The 21,513-nt window shown below is 40.5% G+C and overlaps 1 protein-coding gene across 1 annotated transcript in view; it reads right to left on the bottom strand.

Moving 5' to 3' along the window:
* Positions 1-10,860: 10,860 nt before the first annotated feature.
* Positions 10,861-21,513, bottom strand: part of MDFIC2 (MyoD family inhibitor domain containing 2) — a 98,567-nt gene continuing 87,914 nt past the window's right edge. The window contains exons 3-4 of the mRNA XM_046657371.1: positions 19,936-20,157; positions 10,861-11,120 (exon numbers count right to left, since the gene is read on the bottom strand). Coding sequence (XP_046513327.1) covers positions 10,861-11,120; positions 19,936-20,157 — 482 coding nt within the window. The remainder of the gene's footprint in view (positions 11,121-19,935; positions 20,158-21,513) is intronic.

Below are 21,513 nucleotides of genomic sequence, written 5' to 3'. Positions count from 1 at the left end.
CTGCCTTCGTCCCAAAGAAAGCCTTAATTGGATTTTACCACCAAAGGGGGGGGCCATATTGAAATTTCACCCATGGCACACACCTAACCACAGGGAACATAATGAAAAGGCTCAGAACACCCCTTCCACCTGCTGGAAGGTTCACTTAAAGGTTTCATACAGTTGGTCAGCTGTAGCTGTGAATGTTCATTTTGTCTTTTCTCCCCTCTAATTATGGGGCCACACAATCTTCAGAGCCTAGAACTCTCCAGTAATTGAAATTTCCCACCCACCTCTAGACAGAGGATTGAAAACCTTGTAGAGATATCTAGAGATAGTATAAGCTTTACAGGACAACAGAAAGCATGAAGAACCTCTGGGTTGTCTCTGGCACCTGCTTTTTGAAAACTCCCTTTTCGTGGCAAGTAAAAGAATCAAGTTTTGAGTCAGCCCTGATGGTCTAGTGGTTAAAGTTCGGCATGTTACACTGCGGCAGCCTGGGTTGAGTTCCCAGGCGTGGAACCACACCGCTCATCTGTCAGTAGCCATGCTGTGGTAGCAACTCACATAGAAGAACTAGAAGGACTTACAACTAGAATATATACAACTATGTGCTGGGACACTGGGGAGGAAAAAAGAGAGAGAAGATGGGCAACAGATGTTAGCTCAGGGTGAATGTTTCTCAGCAAAAAAATCCCAAAAAAGAATCAATTCTGGCAGATCCAGAACATAGCACCGAAAGTCAACTTACTTCTATTTTAAACTCTTCCATGGGACATTCAAGTAGGTGGTGCCATAGTCCTGACTCAATGATGCCAGGAGCTTGTGATATCACCTGCAGAGGCCCCTTCACTCCATCATCATCTCAGTACTCCCACCTGAAACACAGATAGATCCTTTCCTCATCACAAGGTATGTTATACAAAGCTTCGTATACTCTAATAAGCAGAGGATTTGTTAATACTATAGTTTTGCTTACCTCGTATGACCATATGTTCATCCATTGGAAAAGAAAAATCCTGATAATGTTCTCCTCGTATTCAATAATAAAATTTTTATTTGAAAAATAATAGTTTATTTTGACGAAACTAATAGTTTCCTAATAGTCAGAAGAGATTAAATTGGCAGTAGCGAGTTAGAGGATGGCTAGGAAGAAAATCAGAAACTGAACCTCTTGGCCCTTTCTTGGCTGAGTTGTGACATGATCGACACAGAAGAGCCCCTACGAAGCTTTCATGGGGTTATAAGAAACAAATATCACCAATATGTTGAGCAAGTAGTATTTACGGCACACAATCATAAAAGCAACTTTATATTTGTCTCTCACCATCCTTTACATTTATTCCACAGAGTGAGTTCTTCCCTGGCCCTTGGATGTAAACTCAGGGAGGCCCCATGACATCCTGTTTACTGTTCAGAACTAGACAACCTGTAAGTCATAAACACAGTCTCAATTCATAACTTTGTTTGACCAATAATACATAGTTCTGGTTCATTCAGCCAATGTCTTCTCCCGCTCTAGTTGATGACTGCCGTGTGAACTGGCTGCTGGAGGAGAGGTATGTGGACCTTTTCTCTTTCTCTGGCTACCATTTTTCCTTCTGAACTCCTTTGCTCACCGTGGTTGCTGACTCTCCCCAGGCTGAACAGGTTGAAGTGAGAGAGGAGGGGAAAGAAGATAAAAAGCTCCTAATTTGATTGATACCCTTGCAAGCTAGTGTCATCTCTGGATCTGGCATATATGTAAGGTGCCAGTTTCATTCATAGTGTCTTTTGTGGGTTCTTCAGAGACCCCATCATAGGGAATGTTTTCCCACCTGTAGTTTCTTTGACCTGGAAAAATTAACCCTATTTCTCCAGGATGTGGTGTTGCACACCTAATTTTGTTTTTGCTGAAGTCTCATACACACTTTGGGTGGCCCTATGAGACAGGACATGAGGTAGCTCTTGGACCAACTCTCTCCCATGTGCCTCACTCACATCTGAAACACCCACACAAATCCTTGCTCATGCTGACTTGGGAGGGCAGGCTTTCTCTGGGTGAAGGCCACTCTCCCTCACTCTGCTGCCCAAACGGCTCACCCTTCTGATTTCCTGAGTGGGAGTTGGTGCAGTCCATCTCTTTCCCATAAGACAAGGGGCACATGTCAAGCTCTCTGAGCGTTCACACTGATGCCCCTCTGATCAGGTTGAGGAGAAGGGCAGGCACTCCCACTGCCCTCCCTTTTTCAATCCCCAAAGTCTTGAATTGGCCAACCTGGCCTTCAACCACGGTCGTCTTATGGCTTAAGTGGTTAAGAACCAGGGCTTTGGAATCAGATAAACTCCTAAGTTCAAATCTCCACTCTGCCTCCTGTGACCTTGGCATTAGAAAGTTATTTAAATACTGCAAGTCTCACTTTCCTCATGAGAAAAATGGGCATGGTAATACCTTCCTCAGAGATTGTTGAGGAAATTCGATGAGATAATGCATGAAAGACTGCTCATACAGGGCTTGGCACAAAGTAAGTGCTGGTTAAATTTACCTACTGCAGTAAGTATTATCCTAATCTTGAAAGAGAAGGGTACAGTATCACAAGAGAAGGAAAAATAAAGAGATCCGGGAATTAGAGGTGCACACTGGCTGGAGAGTAACCAGGGAATAACGAAAAAGGTTGTCTTAAAAACTGGCTATGATGTGGAGCATTGCAGAGGTAAAGCACAGACATTCCTCATGTGTTATAGAAACAAATGAAGTGGGTAGTGATACTAATAATAATTATAGCTGAGATTTAGTGAAATTTACTGCATGTACTAAACCCACATTAAAGGTTTTGCTGAATTCTCTCTTTTACTTCTCACAAGGATCCATAGGGTAGGTATTATTAACCACATTTTATTGATGAGGGACCTGAGGCTCAGAGTGGTATAGTCAGGAACTCAACGCATTTAGGTAGTAAATACTTGGAGGCAGGATTTGAACTCATGAGGGTTTGTAGGCCTTGACCTTCTTGTCTACTGTGACAGGCTAACATGAAGTCTTTTCATGGAATATACTTGCATTATAATAGTGTATTCTGGAGCAGGCATCTCCTAATAGCACAAACACCCCAAAGACTAGAAGGGAGAGTGCTTGAGACCATTTAGGATGCTCCTCTCGTCCAGAGTGCCTAGGAACTATTCGGCCCCCACTCACAGAGAAGCTAACCCTTCTAAGATAACATTAAACCAAAGGATGTCCTCTACTCTCCCACCTCCCTCTGCCCCTAGGGGGAACTTGAATGACTAATAGTTGCTGCATTTATGACAGATAAAACCAAAGAACTGACAGGGATTTTCCCTGTATAAATGGTATTAGTTATAAAATTTCTGCTCACTTGCTCTAGTGTTTCAAGGGGAATCCTGATCATGGCATTGGTCTCCCTCATGCAGAAAACCCTCAGCAAGGGCAGAGAGCGAAATTTCAGCCATGACCAATAATATATAGACTGGGTTCTAAGCCAATGCAAATGTGCTGAAAGTTCATCAGATGAATTTTCCCTGATTATTCCTATAGGACCAATCCAGCTATTGAGAAGTCAGTTTCCATTATTCTTCTCCATGCAGCAGAACTTGCCAGAGGCCTGGAATACAATTTAGGCTATAGTCTGATGGGATTTGCACTTCGTCCAACCCTGCAAAGTCACTCCTTGGCTATTATTTTTCACTCTATTGCAAATAGCAAGAGGCAGATGAAAAGGTAAAAAATATGTTGGTTGGAAGATACTTATTCTTGCCTACCTAGGTAATCAAGGGGAGACATCAGCTCCAGATTTGGTAAGTGATAACTCACATTTGACTTTAATACACTGTGATAAACTTTGAGGAATATATCTTTTAAAGCATAAAATGCTTTACCTCTGATTTAAAGTTTGGGGGATTGGTCCTGTACCACAGGCAAGTTAGATTTAGCATCTCTGGAAATTCCAGAGCAATTTTAAACCACTCTTTTTGATCACTTGCTGCAGCTCCAGCTTTCAAAGAGAATGAGATGTTTTGGGAATGAATTGTGATGGACTTATATGAAAATTTATATGACCGAGAATTGGATTTGTTCCCCTGGAATATTATAGATTATGTTTTATGTTGGAATTACATCAGTGTGCAGAGCAGCAGAAGGCTGGCTTAATGTAGCTAAAAATATACCTTGACTTTCCACTTGGAATAGAACTCCCCCCCTCCCCAACTCATTTCTTCCCTAATGAAAATAATGGCTTCATGACTCATATATGTGATAGACAGTAGGGAATATTTGAGTCTTAAAATAAGAAGAGTTTGAGAAGGACTAATGGTCCTTTTCTAATTTCTTTCCCATCCATCTCTTTCCTCCTGTTTTCGCTGTCACCATCCTATTTCAGGCCTTCATCACCCCATGCCTTATTGCAAATGCTCCTTTGTCAGTCTCCAGTCTCTCCTTGCCTTAATTTGTCTTGTGCGCTGCTGCATGGTCAGTCTTTCTCCCACACAACTTTAATCGTATAATCCCCTGCTACTCCTCAGTGTCTTTTCATCTGCTCCTAAATCAACAGCAAACTAGCATTCAAGGCCCTTTCTAGATATGACTATTGCCTCTTCTTTCTCCCCCACAACCACTCACTCCACAACCACCACCTTAGTCCAGGCCTCTGCTAGGTCTTGCCTGGAGTTGGTCAATAGCCTTCTGACTGGCCACCTAATTGGTCTCCCTCTTGCTTTCATCTAACCTAGCGTTTCCTGGTATATTGTGCAAGTATCATTGGTAGCTGATCACAGTGTTGATCAAGTATCACAGTGGCTTTTGGTGCTACGTAGACTCCTTTATTCTCCAAATTATTTCTAATACATTGCTGGTACCTTATTGTAAAAATGTGACTAGTAGATAAAAACTATGAATTTAGGCATATTACTGCTTAAAATGAGAGTCATCAAAAATGTGAGCTAAGAGACAATTTCATGAGGTCTGTGGATCTGTTGAGCTCCTTCTCCAACATGTAGAACCCGGTCTCCACCTCACCTCCCAGGGGTAGTTCCCTAAATCACCTCCTGAGCTGAGTGGTTTACTGCCCTGCCCACATCAGCAATTATTTGACTGTAACAATGGCAGAGTGACAGCACTGGCACCATCCTGCCTTCTTGCCTTCCTCCCCCATTGCAGGGACCTGCACCCAGTATTGCAAAGCTGTGCAGAAGTGATTCGAAACGTTAATGCAGCTTTCCGAAGAGCCTCAATTACAAATGATGAGTAGCTTAGCTATTCGGAGACCCGTGTTCAATATTCTTATTTTATTTTTTTAAAAATTTACGGGAACTTGATATTAAATGAGGACTACATAGGCAGAAAGTGCTGAAAGAGGAAACAAAGAGGATGTTGGAGAGTGCTGAACCTAGTGAAAGCTCTGTATCCACAAAATAAGTTGTGGCTTTGTAAATTCACTCTAAGTACATTTGAGGAACAATAAACCATAAAAGAGGTTACTGTGACCTTGGTTTCTGCATAGCTTTTGAGATAAAAGGTCTAAGTATCAGAATGCATTTCGTTGACTGTAGTGTTGTTGACTGATTAAAAACAACTTACGCTCCTAGAACCTCTCGCGGAATGCTGATGAGGGGCTGGCCTGGGTGCTGTGTGCGGGATGGACTTTGAGGCAGAGATCAAAGTGGCTCTGCTAAAATGGAATGCTAAAAGGTAAGCCTTCAGAACCATAGATGAATGGGGCAAAGCTAGTGACATAAAGATTAAATTGCAATACATTGACTTTGCATTTATTACTTATCGGCTACATATCTTAAAAGCATTTTGAAGATGTTTCCAATTCTAATCATTGCCCAGGATAACAACTTTTAAAACATTTGCTATCAGTGAGTGGTTTCCTTTGAATATAGTCATTATATTTTTCTGATTACTTTTGCTTTAGAAATGAATACTTGAACTTTATCTTGATTTGATCATTTTTCGTGCGTACAACTTTTAGACTTTGTGATTCAAAGCACGGGCTTTGGATTGTACAGATCTGAGTTCAAACCTTGTGACAATTGCTTATTTGGTGTGTGACCTTGGGCAAGTGATTTAATTTCTCTGTCTCTATTTCTCCTAGGAAGAGAGGAATAGTAATAGAACCTATTTCACAGGACTGTTTAGAGAATTGCAATAATGTATCTAAAGTACTTAATCAAATATTTTGTACTTGATATTTTTCTCATCTGTAAAATAAATAAGAATAATTTGGTGAAGGGTAGATGTCGGGTTCTCTGGTTCACTCCTAACAGTGTAACAAGAGTGCACGGTGAAGTTGAGTGTTAGGAGGTGGTACTGCAATCCAGGTCCAAGAAATGCTCAGTCTGACCCTCCTACTCACCCCTTTTCCCCACAGAGCTTTGACAGAGGGAGCTTTATGGAAAGGAAAGTAGCTAGATAAGGGAAAATTCTCCCTTATAGCTGTGCCAGCACCAACCAAGATGGGTCTTTCTGACCAAGACTGAATCAGAAAATGTGGTTTAGATGTCAAGGCCTAAGTGAGGACTTCTGCTGTCTACCCCTTGAATCAAGATAGCCCTTGGCTGAGGGGCCTCCTCAGTTGCCAACAGAGATGTGAAGCGGAGAGAAGGAGCCGTGGCCAACTTAGTCTAAGGCAGTAGGCCCTCTGTAAGCCTGGGGCAGAAGGGAAAGTGAGAGCATCCTGCTTCAGAGCTGCTGTTGAAGCCAGGCTCCCCCGACCTAAATTACACTGCACTAAAATGTAGGGCAATGAACATCCTGACCTCTGAACAAAGAGATAAACAACTCCTCCTCTCTTGGAGGCAGGGAGGGAGTTGAAGGGTCGCCACTTCCATAAACTCCTTCTCAAATTGTGGAGTCTTTTGAACAAGGGCTGCTAGACTTAGCAAATAGAAATGTAGGACAACCAGCTCAATTTGAATTTCAGATAAGAGAGGAATCATTTTTGTAGCATCAGTATGTCACAGGCGATGGTTGAGACATGCTTATATTAAAATGTTATTTGTCGTTTATCTGAAATTCAAAGTTACCTGGGCATCCTTTATTTTATCTATTGATAAGGCAACCCTGTTGCCAACAGTTTTTTAAGGTCAGTTTGGTGATGGTTCATGGAGACTAATAGAAATACTTTCAGAACTCTTTCTTTGTTGTTAGAGGTTGTCCTGGGTATTGTAGGATGTTTAGTAGCATTCCTAGCTTCTACTCACTCAATGCTACTAGCATCCTCCCTCCTTCCATTGTGACAACCAAATATGTCTCCAGACATTGCCAAATGTCCCCACCAGGTGGGAGTGGGCAAAATCACCCCTAATTGAGAACCATTACTTTAGACATAGTGGCAAAAGCAGGACTGTGAAGTCTATCAAGATGGTAGACCAGAAGGTGGCACTTTTATGCAAATAATGATGCAGGTCCTGCCCCTACCTCCACTCCTCACCCCCTCCCTACAGTCTGGGTTCCTTCCCAGTAATGTGAGGAGCTGTCTTCCTCTGTAGAGGAGCCCAATGATACAATTTTAGTCCCATGTTGACTATAATCACTAGAAAATCGTTCTGCATCCACTTTGCCTTTCTAAATAGCTCACATGAGGCTATATACGGCAAGTGGTTAGATTTTAACTCAGATATTTTCTTCAAAGAACACCCAACAAACAAGTACTTAGATTTCATCACAGGTCATCAGTTCGTGTGGCCTGGAGGAACTTAGCATGCGATGGGCAAAAGTCTTACAGTCAAACCAATTTACGTAAGTGTGCATATTATTCTTTTGCTTCATTTTATAGATGGAGTGATTTGAAGGCACTGGATAAAGAATTCTGTCCTCCTAACACTTCCACCTACACATTTATCCTTGAAAAAAATGCTAATTTTCCACCACATGATGTTTCCTATTTGTAAAATTTCTCTGCCTGAATATGTTTTCTTACTCCCTTGGAAAAACCTGTAGCGACTTTCACTATATTAACTTTGTCCAGCATTGATAATTAATTTTGAAGGCCTATCAGCTTATGTAGTGGAAAAATTTCATTAGCAAGTTAAATGTAACTTGATTTCTTTCCATATTTTGTAGTGTTTTAGAGAAGCAAGGATTTTATAAAAATCCATTGAGCAAAGCAAAGACAATGTAACTATCTGGTTATATTGCTATGGGAAAAAAAAATCTCTGTTCTCCACTCCCTACAAAGGTTGTATATTCTCAAATCTCTTTTGTCTAGTCTACTTCCTTAAATAGGAATACTCTGTTCCCTAATAAGCTCACCTTAAAGAATAACATTATCTTTATTTGTAATCACAGGCCTTCATCATTGCCGGAAAAAAATTGAGCTTTCTCAGATTCTGATATTTATATTTAATCAATAACCACATTCCTTTTTCATCTGTCTTACCTCTGCAATTGTATTTTCCCAGCTGCGTGTGTTTTATTGTGTAAGAATTCAATTGAAAGAGCCATTCATGTTTGCAAAAAGGATGATGTTTTATTATTGGTTATAAAGAAAAGAAATTTCACACTTTGTATAACCGACCCTTTCTGTGATAGCATGGTGAATTCTGGAAGTGGGGAACAAGTTAATAGACCATGGAAAGAGAGGCCACAGAAAGACCTTGTAGTATTCTGACCACCTTATAAAATAGGACCTGGCAATTTTTACGTCTCTAATTGACAAGCATTCAAGTCACATTTGAAATGTATAATCTTTGCACAATTTAAGGGTATATAGACCAGAAAGAATAAGGGGATGATAGTCAAAATATTGAACACCAGTATGGCATGGCTTGACCAATGACACCAGATACCATATTATTGGGACAGGATTCCAGAGACTCTCTGCAGGTTCTTTTCATGGCTGAACGATGGGAAGGTGGGGTGGGTGCTTAGAGAGGGGCCAGGATCTCTGGAAGTATGGGGAAAGCACTAAGGAGGTTCAAGGTAGCAACTGTTTATGAGCCAGGCTAGAGGTATTTAACATTTGAACCATTGGAACAGCCGTACCACTGTGTCCCAGCTGGACTAAGAAGTGGAGAACTATGGAGCAGTGCCCTGTAGTTAGAAAGTTAGACCTCCAGTCAGAGTTCCCGACACTGCCATTAACTCACTAAACAGTCTTGGATAAGTCAGTTCCTGGGACCTCTATTTTCTCTTGTGAATAACGAGAATATTGGATAAGAACAGCCCTAGTTTCCCTTCCTTTCTGAGACTCTACTTTTTTTCCCTCCTAATGATCTGCAAGTTCCATGCGTAGCGTATAGAGCTGTCCGAGCTTCTGAAAAGCAGAGAGACTGCTTTCCAAAGGAGGGTGGGACACTCTCATGCTCTGTGGCTTGTGAATAATGATAGACAAGAAGCCGGCATTAACCACGGATGCACTGTGCTATCAGGAGCAAGACAGGAGCAGTTAGATACATTTTTAGAGGCAGTTTAAAAATATTTTTTTAAAGGTTACTAATTTTCAATGTTTGGAGGAATTTATTGCAGCACAGAAAAATGTGCTAGTTTGCTATAGAAACAAAACAAGTGTTTTTGCCTGAAATTACTAAAGTCAGGCAAAAACAGATATTTTGGAATTTGTCGTCGTTTGCCTAGATTGCAAAAAGTTCCTTCTAGTCTCTACTTCGCTTTCATGTCCTTTGTTTTGATATTGATATCTTCTGCTTTTTTATATTCAATGAATATATTGAGATATCTCCATGGGAATATATAAGCACACATTAATGAGTAAAGTCATGCCTACCAAAAGTAGAGAAGATTCCAGAGTAACTTCAACCTACATGTGTTTTCCTCCCAAATTATTTGTTATAATTTGTTTGAGTTGAAAATCACTTTCCAAGTTTTTAATCAAATCTTTAAAAAACTGTTTTTGTAAGTATGAAGAAGTGCTTAACATAATTATGAATTACTTTAATTATCAGAAAAAGAAAACAAAATTATGCTTTTTGAAGCACATGCTGTATTAGGAAAGTCAGTGCTGAATACATCCCTGCACATGTATTTCTTTTGGGTGCCTATACAAATGATAAAGTTTAGTAAAATGAACTGATTCTGTTTTAATGTCCTCTTGCTTATTGTACCCAACAGAAATGAGGAAAATGAAGAATTGATTATCTGGGGTCATTTTCTTGAAACTTGCACATAATTCCCATTTATGCTCATTAGAATAAAGAAGAGCCTTTCTGTAACAAATTAAGAATATGCATAACCTGTTATGACATAGTCATAGAAGTATAATAATATGATCTAGAATTACAGTACTTTCTCGAAGTACATCATATTCAAAATTCACGGGAGATGTCTTAGAGACATCTGTTGTAATTACAGGAACATGGTTTCTAATTCATTTAATTCCCTTTCCTACCTAAACTGTACATATAAGTGAATTTTAAGAGACTGTATAAATAAATTTTTAATTACAAAATTATGTTATACAATACATTATTAATAATAACCAACAATGCATAATGTTTATGCATGAGTCCATTAGAAAGACAAGCTAATGTGTGTCAATTCTAAAAGAATGCACTAATTTGTCCTGAATTTGTGAATGAAGTTGAATCCATGATGCAAGCCAATGAGCGCAATAACAAGAGTGTTTAGCATGCTATTTGTAGTCAAGAAACATCTTGTACCTATGGCATTTAAGAGGTTTTTAAGATTTGTTCATCACATGTGATCAAGATCTTATTTTTCAGCGAGCCATGCAGTTGTGGAATTTGGAATAAGACGGTTGAGTTGACAATACTAGCTTTCCTAGACAGGTGCAGAATAAAATGGTTGATAGCATCTAAAAAATGTGTACAGTCCTTACAGATCAGCACATGGAAATCACAGTCTCATTGCAATGCAATTTCCCTGTGCGGCCAAAGGGTCTGCCAGCACGTGGTTCCTTCGTGGCACTAGCGGTAACAGATTTCTGAAATCTCCATGGCCAGCTCCAGACACTCGCTGGTCTCGTGGCAAGATTCAAAAAGGCTGCAGTCCACATCACAGTTACAGTTACAATCATTCCGAGAGTGGCTTTCATCTGAGGTATGGTGATACCTGTGAGAGGGGCAGCACAGGTTGATACACACCGTTTCGCACGTATCCGGGAGCATCAGCAGACAGTCCCAAAACTGGCAAAACAGACAGGTGAGGATGAGAGAAGCGCACTCCTCTGTTTAAAGAAGAAGAAAGAAAATTAACAGGGGCACATACGGGGGTGTTGGGGAAGGGCAGGCGTGTGAGCTGGGATGCGTGATAACTTCATAGCCAACTCTTAATTATTTATCCGTATTAGGGGTTATGTACATCGCTAACCTCTCAAACTCCCCTCCCCCACACCAGCACTCACTCTACTTAAGTAATTGCTTTATTAACTTGCTGAGCATTTCCTATTGATTCTACATAATCTGGTTATTTAAAAAGTGCTGTCACTTTTCTAAACTCCTGTATTTACTTTGCCTGCAGAGGTGCTGGGAAGCCACACAATTAGCCACCTATCTGGAAAGCTTGCAACTGTCTGAAAAATCGCCAGTCCTCCCCAAGTGCAGGGAGCTTTCAGGAGCAATTAGAGTTGGGGACAAGGAGAGACTGTGCAAATTTCTGGCTTCTTGTCACAAGGCTTTCTTATTTGTTTGATGTGGATTCCCACAAATCTGCCACACCCAGATTCAAATGCAAGCGAAAAGCACATTTTGAAACCTAATATAAATGATTTTTTAAATAATCATATTTTTATTGTATTTTATTTTTAATCCCTGTCTCCTTTTTCCTCCAGTTATGTAAAACCTTGATTTTTATATTCAAGTTAAATGAATTATGTCATCATTTGCCTAAAAGGGTATAAATCTTATCAATCCTCTTTAAGAAAATTGGTTTAAAAATTTACTATGCACACTTGCAAAAATCTGAAAAGTATCTCTAAGGCATTGAAGGTAATTGGTAATTCAAGCCAAACAGCTGTGATGGGTTATAAATTATTGTATTTTTTGTTTCCATAAAGGGAATTAGTTAGAAGATGTAGCAGTTCTCTTGTTAAAATTATAACTTTTCTTTTTTTATTTTAAGTTAGCAAAGTCTCAGAAACTTGTGAAGGTTTTGTAAAGGGTGGCAGATGTTCCCATGATAGATCACCTAATTCAATAAAATCAGTATCCTAAAGATAGCCGATGGTCGAAGGTAACATTCTACCATGAATTGGAGCAAACTTTCTCCTCCTTGATAGGCTTATCAATTGATTAAAGTTAGATTTTCATAAGGATTTGTTTTTCTTCCCAGTAAGAATGCTTGCTTTTAGTTTTCAGACTTCAGTCGACTGAGACTGTGTGAGCCCATAGGAGAAACTTGCTCTCTGAGTCGTGTGGTAGGCTGTTCTAAGTGTTCTTAGAGCCCCATTGGTTTACTTCTAACAGTGTTTTCCAGAAAACTGTTTTTCTTTTATTATTCATATACTTGTTAATCTTTAAGAGAAGGGAGAACCTGGAAATTTGCTCTAAAAGGGAAAAAATGTTTTAAAGAAAGCCATTTTAATTTCTCTTAGAAACACTGTACAAAGGCCCAAAGCTAGACCTGAATGTAGGTAAACAGGAATCTTCCTTCCTCCCCCATCTCACCCTCCCTCCATCACTGCCTCTCACCCTCCTTTCCTTTCTTCCCAGTAAGATGGTGGTAAAGAACCACACCATGACTTTTACGACGACTTTAATTGCCATATATTGTTGCAGGTGCTGTGGCCATTACTCAGTATTTATAGTTTAGGCAGCATATCCCATAATACCTTTATGATGTATGTACTCATCTCTTTGCCAGACGGGGTGTATTTTATTCACTTGGAGCCAGCTTCTAGCATATGGCCAACTCACCCATATTTCATAAGTCGCCACAAGCCACCCACAAAAATTCAGGAGTGAGTGAGTACAGTACCTAGACTCTATTTTGCCTGTGCATTTCTGAAGAGAGCATGTTGGTGGTCAAAGATCGGGGGCATGAAGCCTCATCAAGTTTTACCAATGCCAAGACTGCTACTAGAGCAGCCCCTGGCAAGGAAGAGCTTCTCAGTAGAAAATATTCCAAGCAAATACTCCGTGATCCCTTAGGCTCCAGGCTCAAGAGATGTCCTCAGGCAGTGAGCATCTAAAAATGATGCCACTAGATTCTGTCCTTTGTAGAGGCGAGGTTGAGATTTTGGTTGGGAGGTTAAGTCGGGTTGGGTGCAGGGTGACTTGTGAGGATAGGAGCTGGTGTTTCCTATCAGAGTGTGAAGAACCTGCTTGTAAAATGTCCTTACAATTTCCTGAGGGCATATAACCTTTTGGTTCAATTCCTCTTGCCAAGGTCCCCTCAAGTTGGCCGGCTCTGGAGGGCTCCGCTTCTGATGTATACCCTAGATTTTATTTACCAAAAAATATTTTGGCCTAATCCTTTGGCCAAATTGGCATTTGTTTCCTTCCACTTCTGTATTTTGCACTTGAGAATAGAGCCCATTTTTTTTTCTGTTTATAAGTCAGTTCTTTTTATTTGGTTATAAAAGGTGGAGACTTTGCCCAAAAAAACACGGCCACATTAATGAATTGAAAACAGATTTTTCCAAACTTTCAAGTGTGTCCCATGCTTTTCCTAAAAGACAAATTAAATAATTCTACCCGAGCAGGCAAAACTGTTTTGCATATGGCCAATTTTTGTTTGCATAAAGGAACAGAAGCGGTTCGACGGAAAATCTTCAACTGTTTGAAAAGAGTGTTAGACTTCCCCTTCTCCTGAGTGGGTCTATTTTCCCTTGCCTGCACTATTTCTTGGGGCTTTAATGTTTAGTAAACAGGATATTTAAAGTCATAGCCCGTGATTAGCACTCCTTCTGTCATAAGAAAACGTATGCCGTGCATCTAACCACCTGCTCCACATGTCGGCTGCAGTGTCTTCAAACATCCCCCACTTAGCAAGGCCCAATTGCATTATGAATCTCCCTAGCACCCCCATGGTCTGCAAACCTTGCCCTCCTCTGCTTTTCTCTTGGAAACAGCTCCTGAACACTCAGATGAATTTGGCAGAAAACTGGGACTCCTTCTTGTCATTTCTAATTCCTCATCCTACCCTCTCATCCAATTCTCAGCAGAGTTCTGCTGATTTGATTTCCAATTCCTACTTGGAATTCGTATCCTCTATCCACCTCCAGTGCCACCACCTTAGTTCGAGGCACCATCAGCCATCATCAGGGCAACAACCGTAGCCTCCTGTCTGAGATGCTGCTTCCGCATGAACCCATCTCAAATTCATGAGCACCTGTGATATTTTTAATCATAACTTAGAACCACTCACTCTCCCCTTAAAGTTGCAAATCCTTGCCCTAGCCAGCAAGACCCTGTGTGACCAGGTTCCTGCCTATGTCTCTGACTTCCTGTGCTACTCTCCTCCTTACTTGCTGCATTCTAGCCACACTGGCTAAATTTCAGCTCCTGGGATGGGCTTAGCTCAGGGCCTTTGCACATGCTCTATTTTGGCCTGCGTCGCATACTCTACCCTCACAACTTTACCTAACTCCTACTCAACCTTTGGGTCTTTAGCTTAAAACACCTTCCTCTAAATCACATCCTTGCTGAAACTCTCACAACGCTCTGCTTTATTTTTTCTTTGTAGCACTGACCACAGAATGATATTAAACTAATTAGTTTATTTGTTTCTTCCCTACTAGAACCCTAGTTACAAGAAAACCATATATTTTGTTGAATGAATGAATAAATGAACAATAAGATATAAAGAAAGTGCTCTCCATTTTTTAGATGAAAGGACTAAGCCTAGGAGATTATCACTGACTGTCCCAAATCTTTCAAGTGTAAGGTGCCGAAGCAAGGATTCAGATCTAAGTCTTTCTGGATCCAAAGCTTGGGCTCTCTTTCCCATTGTTACACATGTCAACTGCTTCATGTAAAGTAAGTTTGGGGTCCTCCACCCTTTATGTACATCTCACATAGGTCTTTAAATAACCCTGAGCTGAGTGCTATTACTATTCTTGTTTTATCAATGAGGAAACTGTGACTCAGAGAGTTTGAGAAACACTGGGAGCGGTGGGGCTGTCGTTTGAACCCAAACTGTCTCCTCCAGAGCCCGTACCTCTGAAGCAGACTGCCCTTCCTGACTCTCACACTTTCTTCCATTCACGTTGGAGCATGGCGCAGGACGCTACAGGCTTCCTGATCCTGCCCTCCCTCCATTGTCTGCTCTTACCCTCCTCTGCTCTGCGTTCCCAAGGCGGCTGAAGTCTGTCTTCCAGGTTCCATCGAATGGCGTCTGGCTGGCTTCAGCTGATAGGAGACAGCGGCAGGAAGCGGAAGGGTGGGAGGAAGGGAAAGCCCGGGGTATTTCTCCTCCCGCCTCCCTGCTTTGAGTGGTGTCTTAGGAAGTGTTTGTATCTTCCCCTTGGTTTTATCTCTTTTTGACTGCCTTTTTCTCTATGGCTCCTGCTAATGCTGCCTACTAGTGGTATGTCCAGTAAAGGTTAGTTACTAGTGTTCTATGAGCTAATGTCAGTACTAGTGGCCTACTAGCGACTGGGAGGGACGAAGGAAAGAGGTGGCAGAGCTTTCCTGTTGCCGAGTTCTGGGTGGCCTCACCGTTCCATTACTTGGCTTTCCACCTCTTCTGACACCTTGGTGACAAGTTCTCTGTATATTAAATTCCCTTATGGAACCACCTGGTATCCTGGCATAGGCTCTCATCGCTGCTGTCAGAGAGCCCATCTCGCTTTCCCACTTCTTACTTTCTTAAACTGGATTAAAGAAGGTTTAAGATGGATCTAAGACCTGCGGGCCATACAGCCAAAGTGGAATTTGGCCGTGAGCAAGAAGCCATGACAAAACCCTCTTAGGGTTGTTTCATTTCCTTTTACACCCCTAGGGTACCTTCAGGACATCAGGCTGTAACGCGCTAAGTGATACCCTAATGACACTGAAGGACTAATGCAGCCTCCAGAAGTGCTAAATGTACAACTGGGGATTGGCTAATTAAGAGAGAGAATCTGCCTCATTAGAAAGAATCATGTTTAATTATAGCAGAAAAGGTAACAATGCAAAGAGTTTCCAAAAATGCACCTGAGCTCAGCCTCATGGAAACAGTCCTCTGATTCCCGAGTTCTCCCTCCCAGCTGTCCATCTTGACCCCATGATGCCTGGATTAGGAGGAGGGAGGGACAAGAGACAGCTGTAGCTGCCCATTGTAGTTCCTGTAGCCTTCCTCAACTCCAGAAATGTCCCTCCAGCTGCTTTGGGAATCTTTGTCTAAAGCAGTGAGAAAATAGTTCTTCCGGAAGTGATGCCACATAAACCACAATCTCTCCTCCAGTCACCCCAAAACAAAGTAAGGAAAAAAATAAGGCAAAATGAGCCTGACCCAGGCCCAGTGGCACAGCAGTTAAGTTCATGTGCTCTGCTTTGGCAGCCTGGGGTTCGCCAGTTCAGATCCTGGGTGCAGAGCTATGCACTACTTGGCAAGCCATGCTGTGGCAGGCGTCCCACATATAAAGTAGTGGAAGAAGGGCACGGATGTTAGCTCAGGGCCAGTCTTCCTCAGCAAAAATAGGAGGATTGGTGGCAGATGTTAGCTCAGGGCTAATCTTCTTCTTCTTCAAAAAAAAAAAAGAACTTGGCCCAAACCCAGAATTCTAATATGTTAGTGGTTAACATGCTATCATAGAGAATTTGGTGTAATAATGAGATTCATGACACAATGGCTCGGACTGATTCCTAAAAGTTTTTGGTCAAAAAGTATAAACATTAGTTCCCACTCCCCCAAAATTATGTTCTTTGGGGAAAAAAACCCTCTGTAATGTAGAATGGGAATAAATAAAGTATGACTGCATGCCTTTCTCTAGCTGGGGTATCATCCCTGATGTTATCAATTTTAATAGCTATTTAAATATGTCAAGATCTATTTAAGTTCAGACAAGCACAACTAACATTCTAGTCAGTTCTTTAGAACTAGAATGACTAGATTTGGGTGATACTTAGTAAATTTGTGCTTATGTTTTTTTCTGAGCAAATGAACTGAAATAATTATAAAATTGAAACATTTTATAAGGTGACACTATTGCATTTAATTGTATGAAATTTACAGTGTAGAAAATGTAATCATTTTATTCAGTAGTCCATGGTGTAATTAAGACTATTCTTTTGAGGTATCTTGTATTTATGATTTTCCTCTTCCACCTGGTTGAGACGTCTCAAATTCAAAATTATACATCAATTAGGTCTACTCTCAGGATTCTTTTTAAGGAGGCTGTTTTCTAAGATCGTGTGCATCCCTGGTTTTATTATCCATGGGGATGCTTTTGCAATCAGAACACAGAAACAGAAGCAGAGACACAGACAGTGCTGTGGACTTTTTCCATTTTATTAGGGAAAGGGACCACACAGGATGAGCCACAATTTCATAATAAAGTAATGTTGCAGCACATAGCGTGTGATGTGCAGTAAAGATCCTTTTAAATTCCCATCAGAGCACACACCATGAACTGTGCTAATGGATGTAACACATTTTACAAAATCTGCATGTGTGAGGTTTTTCCATCCTGTTTTAAGTGGGGCAATGTATATAAATAATAGATATTAGCAATTAAGCATGCATTCCTATGCACTCATTTATACATTTGAAAATAAATTAACCACAAACTACATGAAAGTGGATGCAATCTTCTCTTTTCCCTTCTGTTTCCCCTGCTGTTCCCGAAAGATATTTCTGTATTTATCTCAGTACGAACAATGACCCCAGCTCTCAATTTCTGCATCCTTAAATTAATTACTATCAAAATTTCCCTAAAAGGAAGTGAGTCTGACTTAACTCTTGATTTCCTTGATGTTTGCTCTTTAGGATAATGAGAGTTTCTTATCACTATTTGTGAGCCTTAATCTGGATTTTTCACTCTTTCTTTTATCCAGGTACCAAAAACTCTTACCTTGGTGTTTTGTTGGGTTTTTTTTTTTTACATTGCAGAGGAGATGAAGGATGGGCTACTACATGTGTTGTCAGTTTAAAACTGGAATTTTTTGCATCCTATTGGTCTCAGCCCAGGCCTTAAGGAAACAATCTAATTGAACCATCCTCATGAATCTCCTTTGATCTTTTGAGGAAAGAGTAATTGGTTCTTTTCCTATGTGAAGGCTCCTGGATATGAGTTGCCATTTGAATGGAGTAGTCATTTTGGCCCTTCCCTAAGAATACAAGGGTTCAGGTATCATGCTAGCTGCCTCAGCCCTTCCCATTCCCCAGAATCCCTGAAACAACAAATCAGAGTGGTTGTGGAGGGACACTGGGTTGTGCCGTGTGGATACATGCAATGGCAATTCCTAATGCTGGGACCATTACGGCCAAGATCCATTGCAAGTAAGATCCATGCGTCCCTGATACAATCTGATAAAATGCTCTAGCGTCAGAATGCTTTTGCAGAGAACTCTCCTGTATTGTCTGTTTTCTTGATTAGTGTCAAACTCTAATAAAGCCAGAAACTTACGAATCATCTCGGATTTGAGGTCGTAACCTGGCAGCCTACAGGCCAAAGTTGGCCCAAAGCTGTGTGTTGTTGGGAGTGTCTGGAGCTTCATAAAAGGAATAGAACTAATGTCAACAGTTAAAAATTTGGAGATTTCAAATAGCACTCTAGATCTGGCAACACTGGGCCTGTATTTCCTTTTGGCAGCTGGAGCTGGAGCTGAGTAGAGGCATCGACCCTTCGATGAGTCATATGTTCTTCACTTTGACATAGTCCTCACCAATCCCTATTATTTACTTCCAGTTTACTTTATTATTCATATTATCTCCTGGCAACCACAGGCAATTGTGTCTGTAGCTTCTGATCAAAAGCATCCATGACAACATTTGAACAAGACACCACATATATAACATATGTTAGAAATCTTCTCTCCCCTTACTTTCTAAAACTGTAATCACAATAAAAGCAAAAATTGAATATCTATTATGTGACAGGTTTTGTACTAGATGCTTTACACATGTTATTTCATTTGATCTTCAAAACACCCTATGGTGTGTTACTAGCTCCATTATATAACTGAGAAACTGAGATTCAGAGATGGGGAAAAACTTATCCAATTTTATACAGTTAATAAATTTCAGAGCCAGGAGTTAAACTAACGTGATTCCAAAGTTCTGTTATACAAAGTTTATTTAATTTTTTTTCTGATTTTCAAAAAGTGGATATGAATTTAAATGTAAACCAGAAACTATACCATATTACATTTTCCTTTGGGAAACTCCTAGCGTTCTTTAAATGCAAATGTAGATATTGAACACTACAAAATTCTTGAATGGTTTATGTCTCTTGTAAAGGTTACTGCAAAGTTAACCCGAGTACAATTCCATGCCTTGGTGTGGAGACCATGACTTTGAACTTGACTATGCTGATCACATAGCACCAAATCAGTTTGAAATTGGCTTTGCAAATGGAATGTGCCTTTGATGTCGTATACAGGGATGGTTTGGTGTAGGTTTGCACTGATCGGAATGCCGAGGAAATGATATTACCTAGAGGAACCAACACTGTTTCACAGGTTGCTGTTGTAAGCATCTTGATATTTTATACAGTCTGTATTTATACATTTCCAGCATCTCAATACCATTCCACTCTCCCTTCATTTCCTCTCATCCTAGACTCATGGACTGAATAGTCCCAGATCTGAGAAGAGAAAAAAGTTTGCCATTTTTCTTTGTCCACTTCATAGCCCCATAGCAAGAATGATTACACCTCGCCCCAGCTTTTTAAAACACGTTGCCTCTGATGCCCAGCTTCAAGAGCAAACAATCTGCCAAGCACCTCATAGTTGCAAAGTGACCTTGACATGTGTCATTCACCAGGGTTTTCAAATCGAAGTCTTCCTGTTTAATATTCATAAAGACTTTTTTTTTTGGTAACAGCATATGTGATGATTTTACAGGGGCTGGGGGTTGAGGAGCTTTGTTTAGAGAAAGGTTGATTCTGAGAAACATACCATCAGTGTCTCTCTGATGAACTGAAGTATCAGTTTGGAGGTAGGAGAATTTCGCTTGGCATTCTTCAAGGGAGGACAGTGATGTGCTGGATTCTGACAGTTTTTTCTCACTGGGGGTTTCCTTGGCTGGTCCATCTGTGATATTGAATTCGGATACTGAATTTATAACGATAGCATTAATGGGTTTCTCCTCTGCATGCTTTTCATTTGTGAGTTGCGTATCTAGATGAGAAAAGAAAACACACATACACAAACCCACGATAGTTGACATGACCTAGTGATCTAAGAATGGACGTTTACAGAAAATTTCAAATTCTAGACTTTAGTAAGAATAAAGTCTTATTTAAAAGATTAAAGCATTATTGAGTAGGATAATTTTGAGTGAAAATATAAGTGAGAATAAAAGAGGGCAATAATCACAAAATTTTACACACAAGTTTCATGTATCACAATAATTTGTAACCCTTATTTCTACTGTGGACTTTTTGTTGATGGGTTGGGAGAATCAAGGAATTTATTCACTTGGATCAACAAACTCTCGAAGTATATTGTCAGCTTCGTGTCATAGGGTATTATGGATCTAAGAAGCAACAAAAGGGTCTTAAATGCTGGGTAGTACTATTCGGTAATGTATGTGATGTCAATCACATCGTTTTATTTCTTCGTTTCTATAAACCTCAGTTTCCTCCCCTGTATAAAGGAGGTATTTGCCAGGTCTCTTTCCAGATGATAGTCTAAATGGCTTTGGGAGTGTGCTTCTTGGGAACACGCTTGGTTTCCGTAGACCCACCTGGCACAATTGTTAGAGATGTTCAGGGAAACTCTAGCAAAGTCCTTGACTGAGATTCTGGTTTGGAGGGGCAGAGAGAAGGCTGAGAAGGCCTAGGTGCTTCGAGTCTTCCAGAGCGCTCGTCTTTATTCATTCATTCCTACATAATAATTGAGGGTCTGTTATATAACAAGCACTGGACCGGGCACTGGGGGTATGGTGGTGACTAAGAGGGCGTGGTCCCTGGCTTTCACAAGTATCAAACAAGTCAGCAGAGAAATAACCACTTAAGTTACAGTATTGAGGAGTGTGTAAAAGAGAAGCGTGCCGTGGAAACGTGTTAGAGAACCAGAGTGGGTAGTGGTGCAATTAATTTGTAATTTATCTATACTCATTAAACAGAGTCCTAAGATCAAGAAAAGTGTTAACAGAAGGTATTCTCAAACACACAGCCAGACTGATTCCGAGGGATATCTTAAGACTAAAACAAGTAACAGTCCTGGTGACTCGGCAGCACTATGAAGAGATGGTAAAAATGCATTCTGGAGAATACATTCTCCTTGTTAGCCCAACGCCTGGTTAATTCAATAATGTTCATTGAGTGACTGAAATAAATAATAACATTGGCAACCTGATTTGATTTGACTATGCTTACACAGCTCAGTGCAAGAAATATATTTTTGCCAAGTCCATTTTCATTGTCCTTTCAAAAGTAGCTTCTTCGTTTGGGGCAGATAGAAATCGCTACTTGGTCCCATCTCCTAGGGCAGCGATTCCCAGACTTGTCTGCAGAGTAGAATTACCTGGGA

Source organism: Equus quagga, chromosome 1 (assembly GCF_021613505.1).
Source record: "Equus quagga isolate Etosha38 chromosome 1, UCLA_HA_Equagga_1.0, whole genome shotgun sequence".
Classification (NCBI taxonomy): domain Eukaryota; kingdom Metazoa; phylum Chordata; class Mammalia; order Perissodactyla; family Equidae; genus Equus; species Equus quagga.
Note: the sequence above shows the minus strand (reverse complement) of the source record. Positions and strands in the feature narration are given on the sequence as shown.